The sequence below is a fragment of the Salvelinus fontinalis genome, chromosome 6 (genome assembly GCF_029448725.1).
Source record: "Salvelinus fontinalis isolate EN_2023a chromosome 6, ASM2944872v1, whole genome shotgun sequence".
NCBI lineage: Eukaryota > Metazoa > Chordata > Actinopteri > Salmoniformes > Salmonidae > Salvelinus > Salvelinus fontinalis.
This window is the reverse complement of record NC_074670.1, coordinates 4,504,618-4,531,002: the sequence shown is the minus strand read 5'-3', so window position 1 is coordinate 4,531,002 and position 26,385 is coordinate 4,504,618. Positions and strand designations below refer to the sequence as shown.

General features: G+C 43.7%; 2 protein-coding genes across 11 annotated transcripts in view; one reads left to right on the top strand and one right to left on the bottom strand.

Moving 5' to 3' along the window:
- The window catches only part of zdhhc3a (zinc finger DHHC-type palmitoyltransferase 3a), a 31,475-nt gene extending 16,692 nt beyond the window's left edge, over nt 1–14,783 (bottom strand). The window contains exons 1-7 of one of the 7 annotated variants that reach the window (XM_055924612.1): nt 14,300–14,509; nt 13,754–13,923; nt 10,911–10,972; nt 8,173–8,268; nt 7,235–7,421; nt 4,682–4,806; nt 2,090–2,186 (exon numbers count right to left, since the gene is read on the bottom strand). In XM_055924612.1, the coding sequence (XP_055780587.1) occupies nt 2,090–2,186; nt 4,682–4,806; nt 7,235–7,421; nt 8,173–8,268; nt 10,911–10,930 (525 nt within the window). In that variant the 5' untranslated portion in view covers nt 10,931–10,972; nt 13,754–13,923; nt 14,300–14,509. The other 6 variants (XM_055924616.1, XM_055924609.1, XM_055924613.1 and 3 more) reach the window with 6 other exon arrangements.
- Nucleotides 14,784–21,384: 6,601 nt separating this feature from the next.
- The window catches only part of LOC129856875 (lysophosphatidylcholine acyltransferase 1-like), a 63,888-nt gene continuing 58,887 nt past the window's right edge, over nt 21,385–26,385 (top strand). For all 4 annotated transcript variants that reach the window (XR_008759830.1, XR_008759831.1, XM_055924608.1 and 1 more), the window contains exon 1: nt 21,385–21,903. Coding sequence is in view for 2 of the 4 variants with exons in the window: in XM_055924608.1 (XP_055780583.1) it covers nt 21,784–21,903 (120 nt within the window). In the remaining 2 variants the exon portion in view is untranslated. The remainder of the gene's footprint in view (nt 21,904–26,385) is intronic.

The following is a 26,385-nucleotide window of genomic DNA, read 5'->3' as shown; positions in this document are numbered from 1 at the left end:
AGTATGTAATGGGGTCTACAGTATGGAATGTTCCAGTATGTAATGGGGGGTCTACAGTATGGAATGTTCCAGTATGTAATGGGGTCTACAGTATGGAATGTTCCAGTATGTAATGGTGTCTACAGTATGGAATGTTCCAGTATGTAATTATGTCTACAGTATGGAATGTTCCAGTATGTAAAGTATGGAATGGGGTCTACAGTATGGAATGTTCCAGTATGTAATGGGGTCTACAGTATGGAATGTTCCAGTATGTAATTATGTCTACAGTATGGAATGTTCCAGTATGTAAAGTATGTAATGGGGTCTACAGTATGGAATGTTCCAGTATGTAAAGTGTGTAATGGGGTCTACACTATGGAATGTTCCAGTATGTAAAGTATGTAATGGTGTCTACAGTATGGAATGTTCCAGTATGTAATGGGGTCTACAGTATGGAATGTTCCAGTATGTAATGGGGTCTACAGTATGGAATGTTCCAGTATGTAATGTGTGTAATGGGGTCTACAGTATGGAATGTTCCAGTATGTAAAGTATGTAATGGGGTCTACAGTATGGAATGTTCCAGTATGTAAAGTATGTAATGGGGTCTACAGTATGGAATGTTCCAGTATGTAATGGGGTCTACAGTATGGAATGTTCCAGTATGTAAAGTATGTAATGGTGTCTACAGTATGGAATGTTCCAGTGTGGTAATGGGGTCTACAGTATGGAATGTTCCAGTATGTAATGGGGTCTACAGTATGGAATGTTCCAGTGTGTAATGGGGTCTACAGTATGGAATGTTCCAGTATGTAATGGGGTCTACAGTATGGAATGTTCCAGTATGTAAAGTATGTAATGGTGTCTACAGTATGGAATGTTCCAGTGTGGTAATGGGGTCTACAGTATGGAATGTTCCAGTATGTAATGGTGTCTACAGTATGGAATGTTCCAGTATGTAAAGTATGTAATGGTGTCTACAGTATGGAATGTTCCAGTGTGCTAATGGGGTCTACAGTATGGAATGTTCCAGTATGTAATGGTGTCTACAGTATGGAATGTTCCAGTGTGGTAATGGGGTCTACAGTATGGAATGTTCCAGTATGTAATGGTGTCTACAGTATGGAATGTTCCAGTATGTAATGGTGTCTACAGTATGGAATGTTCCAGTATGTAATGGTGTCTACAGTATGGAATGTTCCAGTATGTAATGGGGTCTACAGTATGGAATGTTCCAGTATGTAATGGGGTCTACAGTATGGAATGTTCCAGTATGTAATGGGGTCTACAGTATGGAATGTTCCAGTATGTAATGGTGTCTACAGTATGGAATGTTCCAGTATGTAATGGGGTCTACAGTATGGAATGTTCCAGTATGTAATGGGGTCTACAGTATGGAATGTTCCAGTATGTAATGGTGTCTACAGTATGGAATGTTCCAGTATGTAAAGTATGTAATGGGGTCTACAGTATGGAATGTTCCAGTATGTAATGGTGTCTACAGTATGGAATGTTCCAGTATGTAATGGTGTCTACAGTATGGAATGTTCCAGTATGTAATGGTGTCTACAGTATGGAATGTTCCAGTATGTAATGGGGGCTACAGTATGGAATGTTCCAGTATGTAGAGTATGTAATGGTGTCTACAGTATGGAATGTTCCAGTATGTAATGGGGTCTACAGTATGGAATGTTCCAGTATGTAATGGTGTCTACAGTATGGAATGTTCCAGTATGTAATGGTGTCTACAGTATGGAATGCTCCAGTATGTAATGGGGTCTACAGTATGGAATGTTCCAGTATGTAATGGTGTCTACAGTATGGAATGTTCCAGTATGTAATGGGGTCTACAGTATGGAATGTTCCAGTATGTAATGGGGGCTACAGTATGGAATGTTCCAGTATGTAGAGTATGTAATGGTGTCTACAGTATGGAATGTTCCAGTATGTAATGGGGTCTACAGTATGGAATGTTCCAGTATGTAATGGTGTCTACAGTATGGAATGTTCCAGTATGTAATGGGGTCTACAGTATGGAATGTTCCAGTATGTAATGGGGTCTACAGTATGGAATGTTCCAGTATGTAGAGTGTGCACTGGTACGTACTGTGAAGAGCACAAAGTACTTCTGGTTGTTCTCTCCCACACAGTTGTTAACCCAGGGACAGTGGTGGTCCATCTTCCGTATGCAGCGCTGACACACACTAGTGGAGGGAAACCATGGAGAGAGAGAACTAATTACACACACTAGTGGAGGGAAACCATGGAGAGAGAGAACTAATTACACACACTAGTGGAGGGAAACCATGGAGAGAGAGAACTAATTACACACACTAGTGGAGGGAAACCATGGAGAGAGAGAACTAATTACACACACTAGTGGAGGGAAACCATGGAGAGAGAGAACTAATTACACACACTAGTGGAGGGAAACCATGGAGAGAGAGAACTAATTACACACACTAGTGGAGGGAAACCATGGAGAGAGAGAACTAATTACACACACTAGTGGAGGGGAAACCATGGAGAGAGAGAACTAATTACACACACTAGTGGAGGGGAAACCATGGAGAGAGAGAACTAATTACACACACTAGTGGAGGGAAACCATGGAGAGAGAGAACTAATTACACACACTAGTGGAGGGAAAACCATGGAGAGAGAGAACTAATTACACACACTAGTGGAGGGAAACCATGGAGAGAGAGAACTAATTACACACACTAGTGGAGGGAAACCATGGAGAGAGAGAACTAATTACACACACTAGTGGAGGGAAACCATGGAGAGAGAGAGAGAACTAATTACACACACTAGTGGAGGGAAACCATGGAGAGAGAGAGAGAACTAATTACACACACTAGTGGAGGGAAACCATGGAGAGAGAGAACTAATTACACACACTAGTGGAGGGAAACCATGGAGAGAGAGAGAGAACTAATTACACACACTAGTGGAGGGAAAACCATGGAGAGAGAACTAAATACACACACTAGTATGGAGGGGAAACCATGGAGAGAGAACTAAATACACACACTAGTATGGAGGGGAAACCATGGAGAGAGAGAACTAATTACACACACTAGTGGAGGGAAACCATGGAGAGAGAGAACTAATTACACACACTAGTGGAGGGAAAACCATGGAGAGAGAACTAAATACACACACTAGTATGGAGGGGAAACCATGGAGAGAGAGAACTAATTACACACACTAGTGGAGGGAAACCATGGAGAGAGAGAACTAATTACACACACTAGTGGAGGGGAACCATGGAGAGAGAGAGAGAACTAATTACACACACTAGTGTGGAGGGGAAACCTGCAGTGTCTTCTGTTCTCTGGGACAGTGTTAGTCAGGGTTACCCTACCTGCAGTGTCCTCTGGGACAGTGTTAGTCAGGGTTACCCTACCTGCAGTGTTCTCTGGGACAGTGTTAGTCAGGGTCATCTTACCTGCAGTGTTCTCTGGGACAGTGTTAGTCAGGGTCATCTTACCTGCAGTGTTCTCTGGGACAGTGTTAGTCAGGGTTACTCTACCTGCAGTGTTCTCTGGGACAGTGTTAGTCAGGGTCATCCTACCTGCAGTGTTCTCTGGGACAGTGTTAGTCAGGGTTACTCTACCTGCAGTGTTCTCTGGGACAGTGTTAGTCAGGGTTCCCCTACCTGCAGTGTTCTCTGGGACAGTGTTAGTCAGGGTTACCCTACCTGCAGTGTCTTCTGGGACAGTGTTAGTCAGGGTTACCCTACCTGCAGTGTTCTCTGGGACAGTGTTAGTCAGGGTTACTCTACCTGCAGTGTTCTCTGGGACAGTGTTAGTCAGGGTCATCCTACCTGCAGTGTTCTCTGGGACAGTGTTAGTCAGGGTTACTCTACCTGCAGTGTCCTCTGGGATAGTGTTAGTCAGGGTTACCCTACCTGCAGTGTCCTCTGGGACAGTGTTAGTCAGGGTTACTCTACCTGCAGTGTTCTCTGGGACAGTGTTAGTCAGGGTTACCCTACCTGCAGTGTTCTCTGGGACAGTGTTAGTCAGGGTTACTCTACCTGCAGTGTTCTCTGGGACAGTGTTAGTCAGGGTTACCCTACCTGCAGTGTCCTCTGGGACAGTGTTAGTCAGGGTTACCCTACCTGCAGTGTCTTCTGTTCTCTGGGACAGTGTTAGTCAGGGTTACTCTACCTGCAGTGTCTTCTGGGACAGTGTTAGTCAGGGTTACTCTACCTGCAGTGTCCTCTGGGACAGTGTTAGTCAGGGTTACCCTACCTGCAGTGTCTTCTGTTCTCTGGGACAGTGTTAGTCAGGGTTACTCTACCTGCAGTGTCCTCTGGGACAGTGTTAGTCAGGGTTACCCTACCTGCAGTGTCCTCTGGGACAGTGTTAGTCAGGGTTACCCTACCTGCAGTGTCCTCTGGGACAGTGTTAGTCAGGGTTACCCTACCTGCAGTGTCTTCTGTCCTCTGGGACAGTGTTAGTCAGGGTTACTCTACCTGCAGTGTCCTCTGGGACAGTGTTAGTCAGGGTTACCCTACCTGCAGTGTCTTCTGTTCTCTGGGACAGTGTTAGTCAGGGTTACTCTACCTGCAGTGTCCTCTGGGACAGTGTTAGTCAGGGTTACCCTACCTGCAGTGTCTTCTGGGCAGTGTTAGTCAGGGTTACTCTACCTGCAGTGTTCTCTGGGACAGTGTTAGTCAGGGTTACTCTACCTGCAGTGATGTGCGCGGTCCGGCTTGATGCTGCAGCACTTGGGACACTTGTAGACCACCTGTCCCGGCTTCAGCTGGAGACTCTCGATGTACTCTTTAGTGGCGTTCCCTGTTGGCACTGCTCCCTATAGGACGGACAGAGAGCAATGAGTTGACATGATGACCTATCATGACTCGCCTGTTGGCACTGCTCCCTATAGGACAGACAGAGAGCAATGAGTTGACATGATGACTTATCATGACTCGCCTGTTGGCACTGCTCCCTATAGGACGGACAGAGCAATGAGTTGACATGATGACTTATCATGACTCGCCTGTTGGCACTGCTCCCTATAGGACGGACAGAGCAATGAGTTGACATGATGCCTTATCATGACTCGCCTGTTGGCACTGCTCCCTATAGGACGGACAGAGAGCAATGAGTTGACATGATGACTTATCATGACTCGCCTGTTGGCACTGCTCCCTATAGGACAGACAGCGAGCAATGAGTTGACATGATGACTTATCATGACTCGCCTGTTGGCACTGCTCCCTATAGGACAGACAGCGAGCAATGAGTTGACATGATGACTTATCATGACTCGCCTGTTGACGCAGCAAAATGGGTTCTACTGTTGCAGTGGACAGGCAGTGTTATAGGATATTGATGTGCTTTATGTTGAAGATGGCGCATTACTGTATTGGCTGCAGGTTTTGCGAGCTCTGACCCAACTTTGCTATTTTGTGATTTTTTTTAACTTATGATCGACAAGAACTTTTGAACATCAGATCGGCAGTTACTAATCTCAATTCCGGCTTCAACCATCGACTCATCTGCCCTGGGATATTTGTGTAATTCCGACCCAATTATCAGGCTATCCAAGAGGAAACGCAGGCAAAAAAAGAGGCAGGAGAAGGGAGCGCTCGCGAGATTAAAGCGAATAGAAAACTGGCCACCTCTGATCTCCGATTGTGGATTTGCTATCAACAGGACTCTCGTAACCGCAATATTCTGGGCTTTTCTGAAACTTCCGGACAAGATAAACACACAGGGTTTAGGGTTTAGTGAATGATTTGTCCCAAATACAATGCTTTAAGTTTTTGAAATATTTCGGACAAACTTATTTCTTGCCACCCATTCTGAAACTGCAGCTCTTTAAGTGTTGCAGTCATTTCAGTTTCAGTTTCCGTGTACAGTGTTGAGTCATCCGCATACATTGACACACTGGCTCTACCCAAAGCCAGTGGCATGTCGTTAGTAAAGATAGAAAAAGTAAGGGGCCTAGACAGCTGCCCTGGGGAACTCCTGATTCTACCCGGATTATGTTGGAGAGGCTTTCATTAAAGAACACCCTCTGTGTTCTGTTAGACAGTTAACTCTTTATCCACATTACAGCAGGGAGTGTAAAGCCATAACACATAGGTTTTTCCAGCAGAAGGCCCTGGAACTGACCCTGTATATAGCTAGCTAACTTTCTCGTGTTCTTCTCAATTCTATTTGTCGTGTTTTTTTTGTTTTCTAGTACTACTGCATTGTTGGGAAAGAGTCAGCAAGAAAAGGCATTTAACAGTACAATTGACAATAACAACGAGATATGTGAGTAAGGTCGTGTTCAGTTAGGCACAAAACAGGAGGAAGCGTTTTTTGAAACGAATAGAGGCAGCCACTACATGAACTTATGCCAACAACAACAAAACTCTCCTTTTCCTTCAACTGTTTCAAAACGTTTTGCTACGCACAGTGTTGTTCCCAACTGAACACAACCCAGACAACACCAGCATGTCAAGTTTACAGGAACCCAGTGTCCTACGTGTACAGGGCCCAGTGTCCTACGTGTACAGGGCCCAGTGTCCTACGTGTACAGGGCCCAGTGTCCTACGTGTACAGGGCCCAGTGTCCTACGTGTACAGGGCCCAGTGTCCTACGTGTACAGGGCCCAGTGTCCTACGTGTACAGGGCCCAGTGTCCTACGTGTACAGGGCCCAGTGTCCTACGTGTACAGGGCCCAGTGTCCTACGTGTACAGGGCCCAGTGTCCTACGTGTACAGGGCCCAGTGTCCTACGTGTACAGGGCCCAGTGTCCTACGTGTACAGGGCCCAGTGTCCTACATGTACAGGGCCCAGTGTCCTACGTGTACAGGGCCCAGTGTCCTACGTGTACAGGGCCCAGTGTCCTACGTGTACAGAGCCCAGTGTCCTACGTGTACAGAGCCCAGTGTCCTACGTGTACAGAGCCCAGTGTCAATGTGTACAGAGCCCAGTGTCCTACATGTACAGGGCCCAGTGTCCTACGTGTACAGGGCCCAGTGTCCTACGTGTACAGGGCCCAGTGTCCTACGTGTACAGAGCCCAGTGTCCTACGTGTACAGAGCCCAGTGTCCTACGTGTACAGAGCCCAGTGTCAATGTGTACAGAGCCCAGTGTCAACATTTACAGAGCCCAGTGTCAACATTTACAGAGCCCAGTGTCAACATTTACAGAGCCCAGTGTCAACATTTACAGAGCCCAGTGTCGTGTGTAAAGTGTACAGTCAGAGCAGTGTATAGTGTGTTCAGGTGTCAACAACTCACCGGGTCGGTGCACATGGCCCTGAAGTGAGAGGCGAGAGCCAGGAAGGCCAGAGTGTTGAACACAGTCCCGTTGACTAAGCTATAGGTCAAGTTTTTAGAAGGCAACAGCATGACGAAGAGCACGACAAACTCAGCATAGAACACCAGCATCCAGGTGATGACCCCACACACGATGCCACACGCGTCCCTGAAGGAATGGATCAAATCATTTTAATACACACATTATTTTTATTTTTTAAACACATAAAAGTTGCCTCAGCTATTTGAGTAAAGAATAATAATAATACATACATTGAAATATATAATTAATTATTTTTATGAAGTCAGCTGACTTATTTCCATTCAGGTGCTTGTTATCACCAGGTGGGCAGCTAGAATGGACAGCCTGGGTAAGACTTACTGGGTAAGACTGGGTAAGACTTACTGGGTAAGACTGGGTAAGACTTACTGGGTAAGACTGTGCACTGAGCACTTCAAAAAAGGTACTTCACATTCATTACAAAAATCGGGAAAATACAGAAAATATAAGGCCTATAGACAAATACATAAATCGCCTAGACAAGATCCAGGTCAGTGATATACCATGACCTCTCATTACAAAGACTAGGTTTCGGGGTTTTCCTGAAGATTCCTGGAATTAGGTTGAAATAAGCAGGAAATCCAGGAATCCTCCAACCCGGGGACTTATGGAAAACTTGGGAAACTTACCAGAATGTATTTGTACCCATTCAATGCACGCTAAGGCGGCGGTCTAGCAACCCAAACGTTGCATTATGGACAACTTTGATTCCCATGTGACTCAGTTGGTAGAGCATGCCGCTAGCAAAACCAGGGTTGTGGGTTCATTCCCCACGGGGGACCAGTACGAAAACGTAAGTCACTCTGGATAAGAGCATCTGCTAAAAAGGGACCAAAACATGTCAATCGAACTCCTCTACCTGATAAACCACATGCTGCTGGGGATGTGCTGGGAGACGGGGACACACGGCTGCTCAGTCTGCAGGCAGGCAGCCTGCCTCTCCACGTCCCTACACCTGAAACAACAACACGTTATTCATACCTGCTGTACCAAATACATCTTGCTTTACACACATGGATCTTTCTAGAAATAATGAGACCATTGAGATCAAATGTTTTTGATGGTTTGAAACTAAATTAAAATTATTTAAATTAAAATGATTTGAATGCAGTTCCACATGTATACTTAGAGGAATACAAGTGAAAATAAACAAATTGGCCCGTAACCACCTATACAACAGGACTAGGACTATACATTCTTTAAATCAGGGTTCATACACACATTTGGCAAGTCAAATTCAAGGACTTTTTTAAAAAGCACTTCATTGTAAATGTTCAAGGACCTCAATGTTATACAATTGTATAATTGTACACAGGGCCTAATATAAACCCAGCAAAAAAACAAAACGTCCTCTCACTGTCAACAGCGTTTATTTTCAGCAAACTTAACATGTGTAAATATTTGTATGAAACATAACAAGATTCAACTGGGACGTAAACTGAACAAGTTCCACAGACATGTGACTAACAGAAATGGAATAATGTGTCCCTGAACAAAGGGTTCAAAATCAAAAGTAACAGTCAGTATCTGGCGTAGCCACCAGCTGCATTAAGTACTACAGTTCATCTCCTCCTCATGGGCTGCACCAGATTTGCCAGTTCTTGCTGTGAGATGTTACCCCACTCTTCCACCATGGCACCTGCAAGTTCCCGGACATTTCTGGGGGGGGAATGGCCCTAGCCCTCACCCTCCGATCCAACAGGTCCCAGACGTGCTCAATGGGATTGAGATCCGGGCTCGTCGCTGGCCATGGCAGAACACTGACATTCCTGTCTTGCAGGATATCACGCACAGAACGAACAGTATGGCTGGTGGCATTGTCGTGCTGGAGGGTCATGTCAGGATGAGCCTGTAGGAAGGGTACCACATGAGGGAGGAGGATGTCTTCCCTGTAACGCATAGCGTTGAGATTGTCAGGCAATGACAACAAGCTCAGTCCGATGATGCTGTGACACACCGCCCCAGACCATGACGGACCCTCCACCTCCAAATCGATCCCGCTCCAGAATACAGGCCTCGGTGTAACGCTCATTCCTGACGATAAACGCGAATCCGACCATCACACCTGGTGAGACAAAACCGTGACTCCTCAGTGAAGAGCACTTTTTGCCAGTCCTGTCTGGTCCAGCGACGGTGGGTTTGTGCCCATAGGCGACGTTGTTGCCGGGGATGTCTGGTGAGGACCTGCCTTACAACAGGCCTACAAGCCCTCAGTCCAGCCTCTCTCAGCCTATTGCGGACATTCTGAGCACTGATGGAGGGATTGTGCGTTCCTGGTGTAACTCGGGCAGTTGTTGTTGCCATCCTGTACCTGTCCCACAGGTGTGATGTACGGATGTACCGATCCTGTGCAGGTGTTGTTACACGTAGTCTGCCACTGCGAGGACAATCAGCTGTCCGTCCTGTCTCCCTGTCTTAGGCGTCTCACAGGACATTGCAATTTATTGCCGTGGCCACATCTGCAGTCCTCATGCCTCCTAGCAGCATGCCTAAGGCACAATCACACAGATGAGCAGGGACCCTGGGCATCTTTCTTTTTGTGTTTTTCAGAGTCAGTAGAAAGGCCTCTTTAGTGTCCTAAGTTTTCATAACTGTGACCTTAATTGCATACCGTCTCTAAGCTGTTAGTGTCTTAACGACCGTTCCACAGGTGCATGTTCATTAATTATGTATGGTTCAATGAACAAGCATGGGAAACAGTGTTTAAACCCTTTACAATGAAGATCTGTGAAGTTATTTGGATTTTTACGAATTATCTTTGAAAGACAGGGTCATGAAAAAGGGACGTTTCTTTTTCTGCTGAGTGTAGAATCCCCCCCCCCCCCCCCCCCCAAGAGACATGTAAAAACCAAAACAGGTAGACCATTACCACTAACAATAATCAATTGTTTAGGCCTTGCAAATGCATTCAAATTATTATTACATTTAGGGGGCTCCTGAGTGGCGCAGCGGTCTAAGGCACTGCATCTCAGTGCTAGAGGCATCACTACAGACCCTGGTTCGATACCAGGCTCTCTCACACAACCGGGATTCATGTTTAACGTCTAATTTAACTGGTTAATGTATGATATAAAACGACACCTTACACTGCTATAAATGCATGGACAGAAAGTCATGTTTCGTGTCACATGATTTTGGACAACTCCATCAAGATACCAACCATGATAAAGGGTTAATCAACCCATGAATTGTATTTAATATAGCTCTGATTCCCCATATATTTGTATTTATTTAACTAGGAAAGTCAGTTAAGAACAAATTCTTATTTACAGTGACCACCTACCCTGGCCAAACCCTAACCCGGACGACACTTTGCAAATTGTGCGCCGCTCTATGGGACTCCCAATCATAGCCGGTTGTGATACAGCCTGGAATCGAACCAGGGTCTGTAGTGACGCCTCTAGCACTGAGATGCAGTGCCTTAGACCGCTGCGCCACTCAGGAGTCCTATCTTAAAGTAATGACATGAAAACAATTGGCAGATTATTATCAATCAACAGCTGTAACAAGTTGTCCCGTGTAGGAAATCCTCACTGGTACCCTAGTTTCTGGAAAGACCCACATTCACTCAGGCCCCTTGTAGTCACACAAACAGACCTGTGCACCGGGCTCTTCATCGTACAGACTCAGGATGGGGCCTGCCTCACAGTCCCCGCATGCTGTGGGCAGAAAGGGAAGAAGAAGTGGTACGACTGTGATCAAATACTGGCACATTCAGTGTACACTTTAGTAGAGATACAATACTTTGTGTGTCAGATATCCACTCAAGCGTTCCTGGTGTACACTTCAGTAGAGATACAAAACTTTTAACACTGTACATTTACTCCATAATGACAGTGAAACCATGTTCTTAAAAATCTTTGCACATTTAATTGATAATGAAAATATATAAATGTCTAATTTACATACGTATTTACAACCGAGTCAATACATGTTTGAATCACCTTTGCGACAGCGATTACAGCTGCGAGTCTTTCTGGGTTTAAGTCTAAGAGCTTTGCACACCTGGATTGTACAATATTTGCACATTATTCTTTTCAAAATTCTTCAAGTTCTGTCAAGTTGGTTGTTGATCATTGCGAGACAGCACATTTAAGTCAGATTTAAGCCGATTTAAGTCAAAACTAACTTGGCCACTCAGGAACATTCAATGTCGTTGTGGGAAGCTACTCCAGTGTAGATTTGGTCTTGTTTTTAGGTTATTGTCCTGCTGAAAGGTGAATTTGTCTCTGAGTGTCTTGGAAAGCAGACTGAACCAGGTTTTCCTCTAGGATTTTGTCTGTGCTTAGCTCTGTTCCGTTTCTTTTTATCCTAAAAAACTCCCTAGTCCTTGCCGATGACAAGCACACCAATAACATGACACACGATGCAGCCACCACCATGCTTGAAAATATGGAGTGGTACTCAGCAATGTGTCATTTATTTATTTAAACTAGGCAAGTCAGTTAAGAACAAATTCTTATTGACAATGACAGCCTACCAAAAGGCCTCATGCGGGGACGGGAGCTGGGATTAAAAATAAAGAAATATAGGGCAAAACACACATCACGACAAGAGAGACAACACTACATAAAGAGACCTAAGACAACATAGTAAGGCACAAACACAGCATGGTAGCAACACAGCATGGTAGCAACACAACATGGTAGCAGCACAAAACATGGTATAAAACATTGGGCACAGACAACAGCACAAATGGCAAGAAGGTAGAGACAACAATACATCACACAAAGCAGCCACAACTGTCAGTAAGTGTGTCCATGATTGAGTCTTTGCATGAAGAGATGGAGATAAAACTGTCCTGTTTGAGTGTTTGTTGCAGCTCGTTCCAGTCGCTTGCTGCAGCGAACTGAAAAGAGTAGCGACCCAGGAATGTGTGCGCTTTGCGGACCTTTAACAGAATGTGACTGGCAGAACGGGTGTTGTATGTGGAGGATGAGGGCTGCAGTAGATATCTCAGATAGGGGGGAGTGAGGCCTTGAGAGGGTTTTATAAATAAGCATCAACCAGTGGGTCTTGAGATGGGTTTACAGAGATGACCAGTTTACAGAGGAGTATAGAGTGCAGTGAAGTGTCCTATAGGAGCATTGGTGGCAAATCTGATATTGAATTTGCCCACAACATAACCCTTTGTATTCAGGACAAAAAGTTAACTGCTTTGCCACATTTTTTGCAATATTACTTTAGTGCCTTGTTGCAAACAGGAAGCATGTTTAGGAAGATTCTTATTCCGTACAGGCTTCCTTCCTTTCATATTTCTTAACTATAATGTTGTTCATCCATCCTCAGTTTATCACAGCCATTAAACTCTAACTGTTTTAAAGTCACCATTGCCGTCATGGTGAAATCCCTGAGTGGTTTCCTTCCTCTCCGGCAACTGAGTTAGGAAGGACGCCTGTATCTTTGTAGTGACTGGGTGTATTGATACACCATCCAAAGTGTAATTGATAACTTCACCAAAGGGATATTCAATGTCTGCTTTTTTTTACCCATCTACCAACAGGTGCCCTGCTTTGTGAGGCCCCTGGTCTTTGTGATTGAATCTGTGTTTGAAATTCACTGCTCGACCTTACAGATAATTGTATGTGTGATGTACAGAGATGAGGAAGTCATTCAAAAATCATGTTAAACACTATTATTGCACACAGAGTGAGTCCATGCAATTTATGTGGCTTGTTAAGCACATTTTTACTCAAACATTTTTAAGCTTACCATAACAAAGGGGTTGAATACTTGACTCAATACTTTTCATCTTTTTAAAAAACAATTTGACTGACATTACGGGGTATTTTGTGTAGGTCAGCGCCACAAAATCTCAATGTAATCCATTTTAAATTCAAACTGTAACAACAAAAACGTGGAAAAAGTCAAGGGGTGTGAATACTTTCTGAAGGCTCTTTATCTACAGTGCCTAATGTCAATCCAACTACTAGCCTAATATGCTGTTAGTGGAAACATTGGAAACATTAAGCCAAGATGGAAAATCCACCAGAAAACAAAACAAGTGATCCATGAGAACAGAAAAATGATTGTTCTGAGTGTCAGATATCTACTCAAGCGTGTCCAAGTGCACACAATCACCTTATGGCAAAATACTGTATGCAGCAGAACAGTGTTTGTTTGCATCACAAATGGGACCTCATTTCCAATATAGTACACTACTTTTATCCAGAGCTCTATAGGCTGTGGTAAATGAAAATAGTGCACTAAATAGGGAATAGTTTGCCCTTTGGGACGCAAATCCTGACTCAGTAGTATCACGGCTCTATGTAAACGGAAATACTGCTATGCTGGCTGAGCATTACCCCTCGCCGTGATGCCAATGACAAATTCGACCAGAGGATAAACGGACACCAGGACCTCTGAGTTCTGTGTCATTTTCTGACGAGAGATTGTGCCTGCTAGTTACCTAATAATACAACTTATTTATACAAACATACCGTTTTAGCTGCTACACACACAGCTGTGATTAGATCACTGGAGTTGATGGGGACCATGGGGTGATGGTGAAAAACCAGAGTAAGGGCATCACTGTCGCAATATTGTAGCTGGCTGGCCTGTGCAGAATGTCCCACGACTCTCCCACCCACATGATTTAACCATCATGCTGCTAAACGACGCGACAGTTTGCTGGAAAGACGAACTAGCCACTAGCTAACGTTACAAGCCAGCTGTTTTGCAAGCTACGTTAATGTTTTTAACTAACTGGCTAGTTATGTGGGTTAGTTTGCATTTTCTTGACTAACGTAGCTAACGCGTTAGATAGCTAACGATATGTAAACAGATAGCTTGCCATTTACCATTGCGATTTAACTACATATCAGATAATATTAACTAACAGCTGGTAGCTAACCGTGTAAACAAATAATACTGGCTGTAGTTAGCCAATTAGCTAGCCATCTCACTACCTGGCTGGCTAGATGAAAACGCGAGCTAGCCAACGTTAGCTTACCTAGATAGCCAACGTTTACTAGTAGCTAATTTACCTGTCTTCACATAGACTTGCCAGGCTGTGAGACTCCAGGAACGAACTTTCTTAAAATGATCTGAAAACAAACTATGTTTAGATCAGCTAAATCTCGTACAAAAAGACATGAATGACTCCTGGTGAATCCCGCAGCGCTCGTCAAGCCGAAACCCAGCGGAGGAACGCTCAACACCGATCTCTGACACCGAGGCGGAGTCACTAGCGACTCAACATTGACTCACCATCAGTCGAGTCTTTGTAAAAAATGTCAGATTTGAAAACGCTTACCTGTACCTGTTTTTGTCCTGTACAACTGTGGCGCTGAAATGTATACTTAAAATAAAAAACTTTATCGAAAACAACCACCGACTTTTCCTAATATGTGTTGCGTATTCTACATAAACATGAACTTCAATTCGTAAATTCACGCTGAGTTGAGCAACATAAATGAAGGGGGGAAAAAATCGGTGGTTGTATTACGAGAGGTGTTGGATGAAGTCACGTCCTCCCAGTCCGGTGGCCAGGCGTAGGAACGGTTATGGAAATGTAGTGGGATGAGAGGCTGTTTTGGTTTTATGGGTGCAGGGTTAGTGGGATGTGCAAATACATTTTTTTTTTTTACCGTGCACATTTCCCTTTTCAATTAAATATGTTTAATCAATAGGGTGAAATTATTAACATTCTGAACTGAGAAAGGCAGCAATACACAAATAAGCCTCAAATCTGCCGGAAATTCACACGAAGAAGAAGAAGTGGCGCTAGCCAATGGCTGAAGCGAAAGATCTGTTCCGCTGATCTGTAGGCGGTGGTCGTTTTTACCCGCTTCTCGTGGCTTGTTTGGTATTTTACTTTTACAGTATAATGTACTGTACTCTACTGTATTGTACTGTACTGTACTATACTGTGCGGTACTGTGATGTCCTCCAAACTTGTGAAACATAGATGTCAATGATTGGTTCAGATTTGTTCTGGTCCGAACCAACCAAATGTGGTCTTGTTTGTGGGTGGAGCTGATTAAAATAATAGTCAGTGTGTAGAATAATACCCAAATATGCAAAAGGAGGATGTTGCATATTTCTACCTGTTCAGGATACATCACCGTGCAGAGATAGATAGTCATATGCATAATTATGCATTTCTGTATAGTAAAGATCAGGGACCCATGATTTAATTCTGTTACCGTAATTCTATTACCAGATGTAAATCCACTTCAATTACTGTAGTTCAATAACCAACATTTAAAAACAAAAAAACAAATTCAACGTAGGTGTCACGTTCTGCAGACATCTTTGAATCTTAATTCAGAGCAGATATTTAAAAATGTTTGGAAAACGTTGTAGAATAAAACAAAGATTTTATCGTAATTGTTTTAACAAACCTTTGGATCTACACAGTTCTTCCAGTAACTGTTTTTGTGAAATTTCCTGTGTAATTTGTTCAAAGTTGTCCTTGTGCATAGAGTTGTAATGGTTTGTTCAACTTTGAAATCAATGTTTTTTTCTTTGACATACATTTTTTTTTTAAAGTGAGAAATCTGATTCGAAGTGTAGTTCCGTTATCGTGGAATTGCCCATTAAATCAAGCGCTGCTCATTTCTTTTAAATGTTTTTTTTTTGAGACTGTGTTTATCAGTATGGCGCTCGCTGGACAGTTAACCGTCGTTCAAATAAATATAGGGAAACCTATGTAGTTTAATTGGATTTGAAAAGGTATGGGGTTCCAGCCTCTTAACTTGGGCCTCTTCACTAAAGGTATGGGTTTAGGCCACTTCACTAAAGGTATGTGTTTAGGCCTCTTCACTAAAGGTATGGGTTTAGGCCTCTTAACTTGGGCCTCTTCACTAAAGGTATGGGTTTAGGCCACTTCACTAAAGGTATGGGTTTAGGCCTCTTCACTAAAGGTATGGGTTTAGGCCTCTTCACTAAAGGTATGGGTTTTAGGCCTCTTCACTAAAGGTATGGGTTTAGACCTCTTCACTAAAGGTATGGGTTTAGGCCTCTTCACTAAAGGTATGGGTTTAGGCCTCTTCACTAAAGGTATGGGTTTAGGCCACTTCACTAAAGGTATGTGTTTAGGCCTCTTCACTAAAGGTATGGGTTTAGGCCTCTTAACTTGGGCCTCTTCACTAAAGGTATGGGTTTAGGCCACTTCACTAAAGGTATGGGTTTAGGCCTCTTCACTAAAGGTATGGGTTTAGGCCTCTTCACTAAAGGTATGGGTTTTAGGCCTCTTCACTAAAGGTATGGGTTTAGACCTCTTCACTAAAGGTATGGGATTAGACCTCTTCACTAAAGGTATGGGTTTAGGCCACTTCACTAAAGGTATGGGTTTTAAGCCTCTTCACTAAAGGTATGGGTTTAGGCCTCTTCACTAAAGGTATGGGTTTTAGGCCTCTTCACTAAAGGTATGGGTTTAGACCTCTTCACTAAAGGTATGGGTTTAGGCCTCTTCACTAAAGGTATGGGTTTTAGGCCTCTTCACTAAAGGTATGGGTTTAGGCCTCTTCACTAAAGGTATGGGTTTTAGGCCTCTTCACTAAAGGTATGGGTTTAGGCCTCTTCACTAAAGGTATGGGTTTAGGCCTCTTCACTAAAGGTATGGGTTTAGGCCTCTTCACTAAAGGTATGGGTTTTAAGCCTCTTCACTAAAGGTATGGGTTTAGGCCTCTTCACTAAAGGTATGGGTTTTAGGCCACTTCACTAAAGGTATGGGTTTAGGCCTCTTCACTAAAGGTATGGGTTTCAGGCCACTTCACTAAAGGTATGGGTTTAGGCCTCTTCACTAAAGGTATGGGTTTTAGGCCTCTTCACTAAAGGTATGGGTTTAGGTCTCTTCACTAAAGGTATGGGTTTAGGCCTCTTCACTAAATGTATGGGGTTTAGGCCTCTTCACTAAATGTATGGGGTTTAGGCCTCTTCACTAAAGGTATGGGTTTAGGCCTCTTCACTAAAGGTATGGGTTTAGGCCTCTTCACTAAATGTATGGGGTTTAGGCCTCTTCATTAAAGGTATGGGTTTAGGCCTCTTCACTAAAGGTATGGGTTTAGGCCTCTTCACTAAAGGTATGGGTTTAGGCCTCTTCACTAAAGGTATGGGTTTAGGCCTCTTCACTAAAGGTATGGGTTTAGGCCTCTTTACTAAAGGTATGGGTTTAGGCTTCTTAACTAAAGGTATGGGTTTAGGCTTCTTCATTAAAGGTATTGATTTAGGCCTCTTCACTAAAGGTATGGGCTTTAGCTAGCTAGCGACTGGAACAAGCTGCAACAAACACTCAAACTGGACAGTTTTATCCCAATCTCTTCATTCAAAGACTCAATTATGGACACTCAACTACCACAAACTACCAAAACAACTACTACAAACAACCCAAAACAGTTTATGGAACATACCACAAGATGGCAGCATTGAGTTGAGATGGGATTTTTGGAGCGTTTGTTCTTCTATATTCTAGATCATTCTAGAAGTCACTCTAAATGCACACCACTTTTATAGTGGTGTGCACTTGAACCACAGGCGGATAGGTCGTATAAAAATATATTTAAACACTATTTTTTAAAACACAAAGAAAAAAATGCATGGATTGAGATCAGTGAATATGAAAATAACATTCCAGTTTTTTTGGGGGTGGGGGGGGGGGGTTCTGCACCATTAAAAGACACTGATACAGAGTCCAACTATACTGAACTAAAATATAAACACAACATGTAAAGTGTTGGTCCCACGTTTCATGACCTGACGTAAAATATCCCCAAAATGTTCCTTACGTACAAAAAGCTTTTTTTCTCCCAAATTTTGTGCCCAAATTTGTTTACATCCCTGTTAGTGAGCATTTCTCCTTTACCAAGATAATCCATCCACCTGACAGGTGTCGCAAATCAAGAAGTTGATTAAACAGCATGATCATTACACAGATGCACCTTGTCCCGGGGACAATAAAAGGCCACTCTAAAATGTGCAGTTTTGTCCCACAACACAATGCCACAGATGTCTCAAGTTTTATGAGAGTGTGCAACTGGCATGCTGACTGCAGGAATGTCCACCAGTGCTATTGCCAGATAATTTAATGTTCATTTCTATACCATAAGCTGCCTCCAACGTTGTTTTAGAGAAATTGACAGTACGTCCAACCGGCCTCACAACCACAGACCACGTGTAACGATTGTCTATTTCGTCCTCCTCATCGGACGAGGAGAGGCGAGAAGGATCGGACCAATATGCAGAATGGTTCGTGCTCATGAGGATTTATTAAAACCGAAACTGAACACTGAAATACAAAACAATAAACGAAGTGCAGAAAACCGAAACAGTACCGTGTGGTGAAAACACTAACACGGTAGACAAACACCCACAAAACACACGTGAAACCCAGGCTGCCTAAGTATGATTCTCAATCAGGGACAACGATTGACAGCTGCCTCTGATTGAGAATCATACCAGGCCGAACACAAAATCCCAACATAGAAAATCACACATAGACAACCCACCCCAACTCACGCCCTGACCATACTAAATAAATACAATACAAGGGAAAACAGGTCAGGAACGTGACACCACGTGTAACTACGCCAGCCCAGGACCTCCACATCCGGCTGGTCATCCGGCTGGACCGCCGTGATCATCTGAGATCAGCCAACAGACAGCTGATGAAACTGAGAAGTATTTCTGTCTGTAATAAATCCACTTTGTGGAGAAAAACTCATTCAGATTGGCTGGGCCTGACTCAGGGCTGTGACTCTGCCCAGTGAAGTGAAATCGATAGATTAGAGCCTAATGAATGTATTTAAATGGACTGATTTCCTTATATGAACCGTAAATTGTTCAGTAATAATATACGCCAACCAAATACTACACCAAACTATCCAAATGATTATTATATAATTCTTGAACCGTTCCATATTACAGTGAACAGATCCTCCACTCTCTCGAAAAATCTTTAACTATGTATGCTAGTGTAGTCTAATTGTCATGATGTCTCATTTCATCTCAGACATGATATCAGTGTTGTCAAACGAGCATAAATCACTGTGATACGTTGTGGTAACTCATTTCACTGTGATACGTTACGGTAACTAATTTCACTGGGATACGTTACGGTAACTCATTTCACTGTGATACGTTACGGTAACTCATTTCACTGTAATACGTTACGGTAACTCACTGTAATACGTTACGGTAACTCATTTCACAGGTCTGGTATTTCACTTCATCCTTTAAATACAACAGCTATAGAGTAGTGGTGCAACTCTCACACACACACACACACACACACACACACACACACACACACACACACACACACACACACACACACACACACACACACACACACACACACACACACACACACACACACACACACACACACACAGAGCCAGGCAACCATCTGAGGAACTGGTCTGTTCAGACCTGAGGCTGTTCTCTATTGATTCTGTCCATCCCAAGATAAAACTCACTAACTCCATGTCTCCCACTGTCTTAAGCAAGAAGCCATCGTCTAAACTGTATTAATAATAGACATAGGATTCCTTCCTTCTTCCTTGGATTCTAGGTGTATCAAACCTGTTGAAAGTTGAATACTAATTCATTTAATTTGAGTATGAAAACGAACACATTCAACATTTTTAATAATATATGTTTTTCCTCCAAAGGATCAGTAGGCTAATCCAACCAGAGTTTTAGAGGGACTGCCTTGTGAGTAAAGCTAACTTCTTCAATGGTTATCTTCATCACCATCTAATGAAAGGATATCTTGCTGGGATCGAGTACCAAATGGCACCCTATCCCCTAGGGCCCTGGACCAAAGTAGTGCACTATATAGGGGATAGGGTGCGATTTGGGAACCATACCCAAGACTTAAAGGTTCAATGCAGTCGTTTTTATCTCAACATCAAATAATTTCTGGTTAAAAAAACAAAAAGTACCTTACTGTGATTGTTTATGAATTAAAATGGTAAAAAAGAAACAAAACTTACTTCATAGCAAAGAGCAATTTCTCAAACAAGAATTTAGCTAGGACTGTCTGGGTGTGGTCTGAGTGGGGGGGGGGGGGGGATTTTCAAACAGGTCTACACTAAATGGGTATTATCATCATTTTCACAATATTATTCCAACCTCAGTGTGAAAATATACGCTGACCGTAAAAAAAACCCATTACGAACAACCTCCCCTGGTCAGTCTATGTTAGCAGGTGTCTTAATATTTTCCACATGCGGTGTATATAAAAACACAGGATTATGACGTTTTTGACAGCACTGGGCCTTTAAATCAGTACTGATGCTTAATGATTGCGCGCATTTGCTATGTAGGCCTACAGTAGCATGCAAAAACATACCGTACTGCTGCTACTGCATTAGCGGTCTGCAGAAGAGAGAGGGTCAATGAGAATGAAAGTCACCTGTTGCCATAGCAGCAAAACCAAAAGGACAGGTTTCCCATCTCTTCTACTGTTAGAGAAAATAATTAGCCTGCTACAGTGCTTCATGATTTGCATAAATTGCATCCAGAGCAAAAAAAATCTGCAATATTGATACATTCAGCTCATCGATTATTCGATTAGTAGTATGTTTGATTCCCAAGTGAAGAAATGTACCACGTCACAGACTACATTTAGACCTGGTGTGTTGATTTTAAACACGTATTATATGGCACTGGACACGACGTGTTATGTGCAAATTACTGATGAATAAATACCAAGGACTGAAACACCAATGCGTTTCATCAATAAAAATAAATAAACAGACAAGCACCATAATAACGAATCACACAATTCCCGACCAATATAGAGGCGGCAGGTAACCTCGACAATGGGGACTCTGGCTGTGACCCTCCTCACTGCGACCCTCCTCCTCCTCGCTGTGACCCTCCTCACTGCGACCCTCCTCGCTGCGAGTGTCTCAGGGGAAGTTCGTATATGCAAAAAAAAAACCATTTCTATTATAGACTGTGTGTAACAGGACAAATATAAACACCACACATTATTATAATGTCTTATAAACTCTGCAAACACTTAACAGTTTATAAACGTGTTATAAACACAGCAACGATGTGAGAACACGTGTGGCTTAGTTGGTGGCGTATGGCACTTGCAACGCCAGAGTTGTGGGTTCGAGTCCGACCAGTACGAAGATATATGGACTCACTAGTGTTAAGTCGCACTGGATAAGAGCGTCTGATAAATGACTCAAATGTATATGTTTATCTTGAGCAAGTAAAGTGATTTCAATGTAGACTACTAGGCGCATGCGTTCTGAAGAAGCAGCCAGGAAGGGGGACTCCAGTTAGGCATTCTAGGTCCAACATCAGTACTGCGTACGAGGGAAGATATCGCCCGACTTCAAATACATGATCCTTGGCTAATCCTCCAGCCTCTTGGGAACGAAGATAATAACCTGTGCCGGAATTAGCTAGACACAGACACGAAAACAACGTTGTGGAGATTTACATAAGACACATTCGCTGCTGTCGCTTTTCCGATACAGGTTCCGTCCTCTCGGGTTCGTTGAGGATGAGGTTCCCGACCATCAGACGCTGTCCTGGGGAAGGAGATGGGAAGAAGGAACTCGCTCCACCATTTAGGAACCCCTTTGTACATGACTTGAGATTCACCCCGCTCGAAAAGGCAAAGGTGAGCGGAAAATATTACAACTGGTGCAACACGTACACCTGATTAGTTTTTAAATCGATAAGAGACAGGCAAGATTTATATAACGGTTTGCTAGCCAGCCAGCTAACTACCGATCAAGGTATTTAGCTAGCCTAACTGACTAGCAACTAGCTAGAAGGCTTCCTACATGTTGCTCACTTGGCTCGCATACTCTAGCTACCAAGTCTTGACAACAAGCTGGACAAATATTTCGGACCAGCGCATTACCTTGCATATAAACCACGAAACACAGGAGCTATAAGACAACAATTCACATGTCTTGGCGTGTGAATTAGCTGATAAACCAGCCACCAATGTTAAGAAATTATAATATATAAAAAAATTATAATACAAGATGATACGTCTTTTGCAAAAGAGTCCACAAGAGGCCCGAACATCATCACTTGAGTTAGCTGTGTATTCCTGCTCAGTCAGCATCTGGTCTGGTGTGGCTTGTCCATGTAAGCATTATGTTCTGCACGATGTTCTGTTGAACGCTGGGGGGGAAAAATAGTTAGCTAACAATGTATATTAGTATGAAATGGACCAGATAATGCATGTATCCCACTTGATCCAAGCGTGCAGAGTTCAACAACCAGTTCAATGCACTGAATGTCACTACGCCAGGAACTCTTCCATTGCTTCTTCTATTAAAAAGATGGGGCTGACAGGCACAGCAAAGACAGTGCCGTATGAAGATGAGGCATAAAACTGCTTGTCCAATAGAAATCCCCGATCACAATTGTAAGCGATGTCATGGCGACGTTGGTTAGCTAAGCGCATGCGTAGAAACAGGTTATCGGGTTTAACGGTCTTCTCGCAGCGAACTGCGCATGTGCAGGACGTCAAATCAAACGCATTCGTTCAATATAAAGTAGTTGTTGACCGAAAATGAAAAACGTGTCAGTTAGTCACTTTCACGAAATTGGAGTAATAACATGTTTAAAACTATTTAAGAATCTAGTTTGTGCCTTTAGATTTCGACTAAATTAACAACTAAGGAAGAGATATTTTACTTCTCATTGTCTTGTCAAACCCCGTGAATTCACCGTTCATTTTTCTGTATTCAGGGTTCTCTTGTAACATCGTTTGAAGCTTTGACAGTTGACAGTTATAGCTAATTTCAGGATTGTATATAGATTTGTTCTCCTTAATTATAAGTTATTTGATTTATTTGTTTCAGTCTCTGGATTGTTTAATCAAACTGTTGGCCGCCAGCTCCTGATATTTAGGGCATTAATTAAAAGCTACAACCTGTCTTCTGAACTAGCCTAGTGCGCGTGTTCAAATCAAATGTTATTAGTCACGTGCGCCGAATACAACAGGTGTAGATCTTACAGTGAAATGCTTACTTACAAGCCCTTAACCAACAATACTTTAAGAAAAAAAAGTGTTAAATAAAAAATAAAAGTAACAATTATACAGCAGCAGTAAAATAACAATAGCGAGGCAATATACAGAGGGTACCGGTACAGAGTCAATGTGCAGGGGCACCGGTTAGTCAAGGTAATCGAGGTAATATGTACATAGACAATAAACAGAGAGTAAAAGAGGGGTCTGGGTACCCCTTTGATTAGCTGTTCAGGAGTCTTATGGCTTGGGGGGTAGAAGCTGTTAAGAAGTCTTTGGGACCTAGACTTGGCGCTCCGGTACCGCTTGCCGTGCGGTAGCAGAGAGAACAGTCTATGACTAGGGTGGCTGGAGTTTTTGACAATTTTTAGGGCCTTCCTCTGACACCGACAGGTCCTGGATGGCAGGAAGCTTGGCCCCAGTGATGTACTGGGCCGTACGCACTACCCTCTGTAGTGCCTTGCGGTCGGACTCCGAGCAGTTGCCATACCAGGCGGTGATGCAACCAGTCAGGATGCTCTCGATGGTGCATCTATAGAACCTTTTGAGGATCTGAGGACCCATGCTAAATCTGTTCAGTCTCCTGAGGGGAATAGGCTTTGTCGTGCCCTCTTCACGACTGTGTTTGGACCATTATAGTTTGTTGGTAATGTGGACACCAAGGAACTTGAAGCTCTCAACCTGCTCCACTACAGCCCCGTCGATGAGATAGGGGGGTGTGGTCGGTCCTCCTTTTCCACAATCATCTCCTTTGTCTTGATCACGTTGAGGGAGAGGTTGTTGTCCTGACACCACACGGCCAGGTCTCTGACCTCCCTCCGTGCTTTACTAGAATGTAGGCTATGTTTCCCCGCAGTTCACTTGGTATGTAACCGTTACGTAACTCAACACACCACTGAGAAGGTCTGTGTCACAGTTGATAAGAGGAGGAGGAGGGGGGGGGGGGGGGGACGACGACATTTCAAGTCCTGTTATAGTTGTAGGCCTATTGTCATGGTAACGTGGCTGAAACCACTGACTCCTCCTCCCCGTTTCAGTAACGCACCACATCTTATCATTCAGTGTGGCTGTGCATGTATTCTCACACGTTTGGATTCTCTATAAATGTTTCCCAGAATGCATTACTCTGGTCCATGGATATGACATTGAATTCCTTTCATAATCTAGGTTATTCTCCGCTCCATTCAGGGTATGGGTGAAACATTATTTTTTGGATTTAGACCAATGAAGCTCATTTAAAAAGAGTTTGAGACAGTGTAGGCTAGGTGAACTCTCCTGTCCTTTGGCAGGCTGTTGCCCAGCTCTCTGAATGGTTGTTGGGGACATTGCTAGCATGGGTCAGAACTCTTGTTTGTGTCATCGTACCTAACATGACGAGGAAGAGACGTGAGATCTGGGACCAGGCTATGCCGTTGCTACCAGTCTAGAGCCAGCCCACAGGGACGTGTTGTATTATGAAGTGTAAAGAATGTCACACACTGCTTGCTTAGCGTGACACTTCCTCCTGAATCAGCCACTTCCCGAGGCTCAAACCCAGGACGTCTGCCTCACCAACACACGTGACCACCCTCCCTGAAGTGTGTTAACGCTGTCTCGCCACTGAAAAACTGTCCATTCAGGCTGGGCAGTGAGTGAGTTATACATATTCTCATCTGTCAGTCACTCAGTGTGGTTTAACTGACAGTTACCAACTACCAGTCAGTCACTCTGTGTGGTTTAACTGACAGTTACCAACTACCAGTCAGTCACTCAGTGTGGCTTGACTGACAGTTACCAACTACCAGTCAGTCACTCTGTGTGGTTTAACTGACAGTTACCAACTACCAGTCAGTCACTCTGTGTGGTTTAACTGACAGTTACCAACTACCAGTCAGTCACTCAGTGTGGCTTGACTGACAGTTACCAACTACCAGTCAGTCACTCTGTGTGGTTTAACTGACAGTTACCAACTACCAGTCAGTCACTCAGTGTGGTTTAACTGACAGTTACCAACTACCAGTCAGTCACTCTGTGTGGCTTGACTACCAGTCAGTCACTCAGTGTGGTTTAACTGACAGTTACCAACTACCAGTCAGTCACTCTGTGTGGCTTGACTACCAGTCAGTCACTCAGTGTGGTTTAACTGACAGTTACCAACTACCAGTCAGTCACTCTGTGTGGCTTGACTACCAGTCAGTCACTCAGTGTGGTTTGACTGACAGTTACCAACTACCAGTCAGTCACTCTGTGTGGTTTAACTGACAGTTACCAACTACCAGTCAGTCACTCAGTGTGGTTTAACTGACAGTTACCAACTACCAGTCAGTCACTCTGTGTGGCTCGACTACCAGTCAGTCACTCTGTGTGGTTTGACTACCAGTCAGTCACTCTGTCTGGCTTGACTACCAGTCAGTCACTCTGTGTGGCTTGACTACCAGTCAGTCACTCTGTTTGGCTTGACTACCAGTCAGTCACTGTGTGGTTTGACTACCAGTCAGTCACTCTGTGTGGTTTGACTACCAGTCAGTCACTCTGTGTGGTTTAACTGACAGTCCCAACTACCAGTCAGCCACTCTGTGTGGTTTAACTGACAGTTACCAACTACCAGTCAGTCACTCTGTGTGGTTTAACTGACAGTCCCAAGTACCAGTCAGTCACTCTGTGTGGTTTGACTACCAGTCAGTCACTCTGTGTGGTTTTACTACCAGTCCCAACTACCAGTCAGTCACTCTGTGTGGCTTGACTGGCAGTTACCAACTACCAGTCAGTCACTCTGTGTGGTTTAACTGACAGTCCCAACTACCAGTCGTTCACTCTGTGTGGTTTGACTGACAGTCCCAACTACCAGTCAGTCACTCTGTGTGGTTTTACTGACAGTCCCAACTACCAGTCAGTCACTCTGTGTGGTTTAACTGACAGTCCCAACTACCAGTCAGTCACTCTGTGTGGTTTGACTACCAGTCAGTCACTCTGTGTGGTTTGACTGACAGTCCCAACTACCAGTCAGTCACTCTGTGTGGTTTGATTGACAGTCCCAACTACCAGTCAGTCACTCTGTGTGGTTTAACTGACAGTCCCAACTACCAGTCAGTCACTCTGTGTGGTTTGACTGACAGTCCCAACTACCAGTCAGTC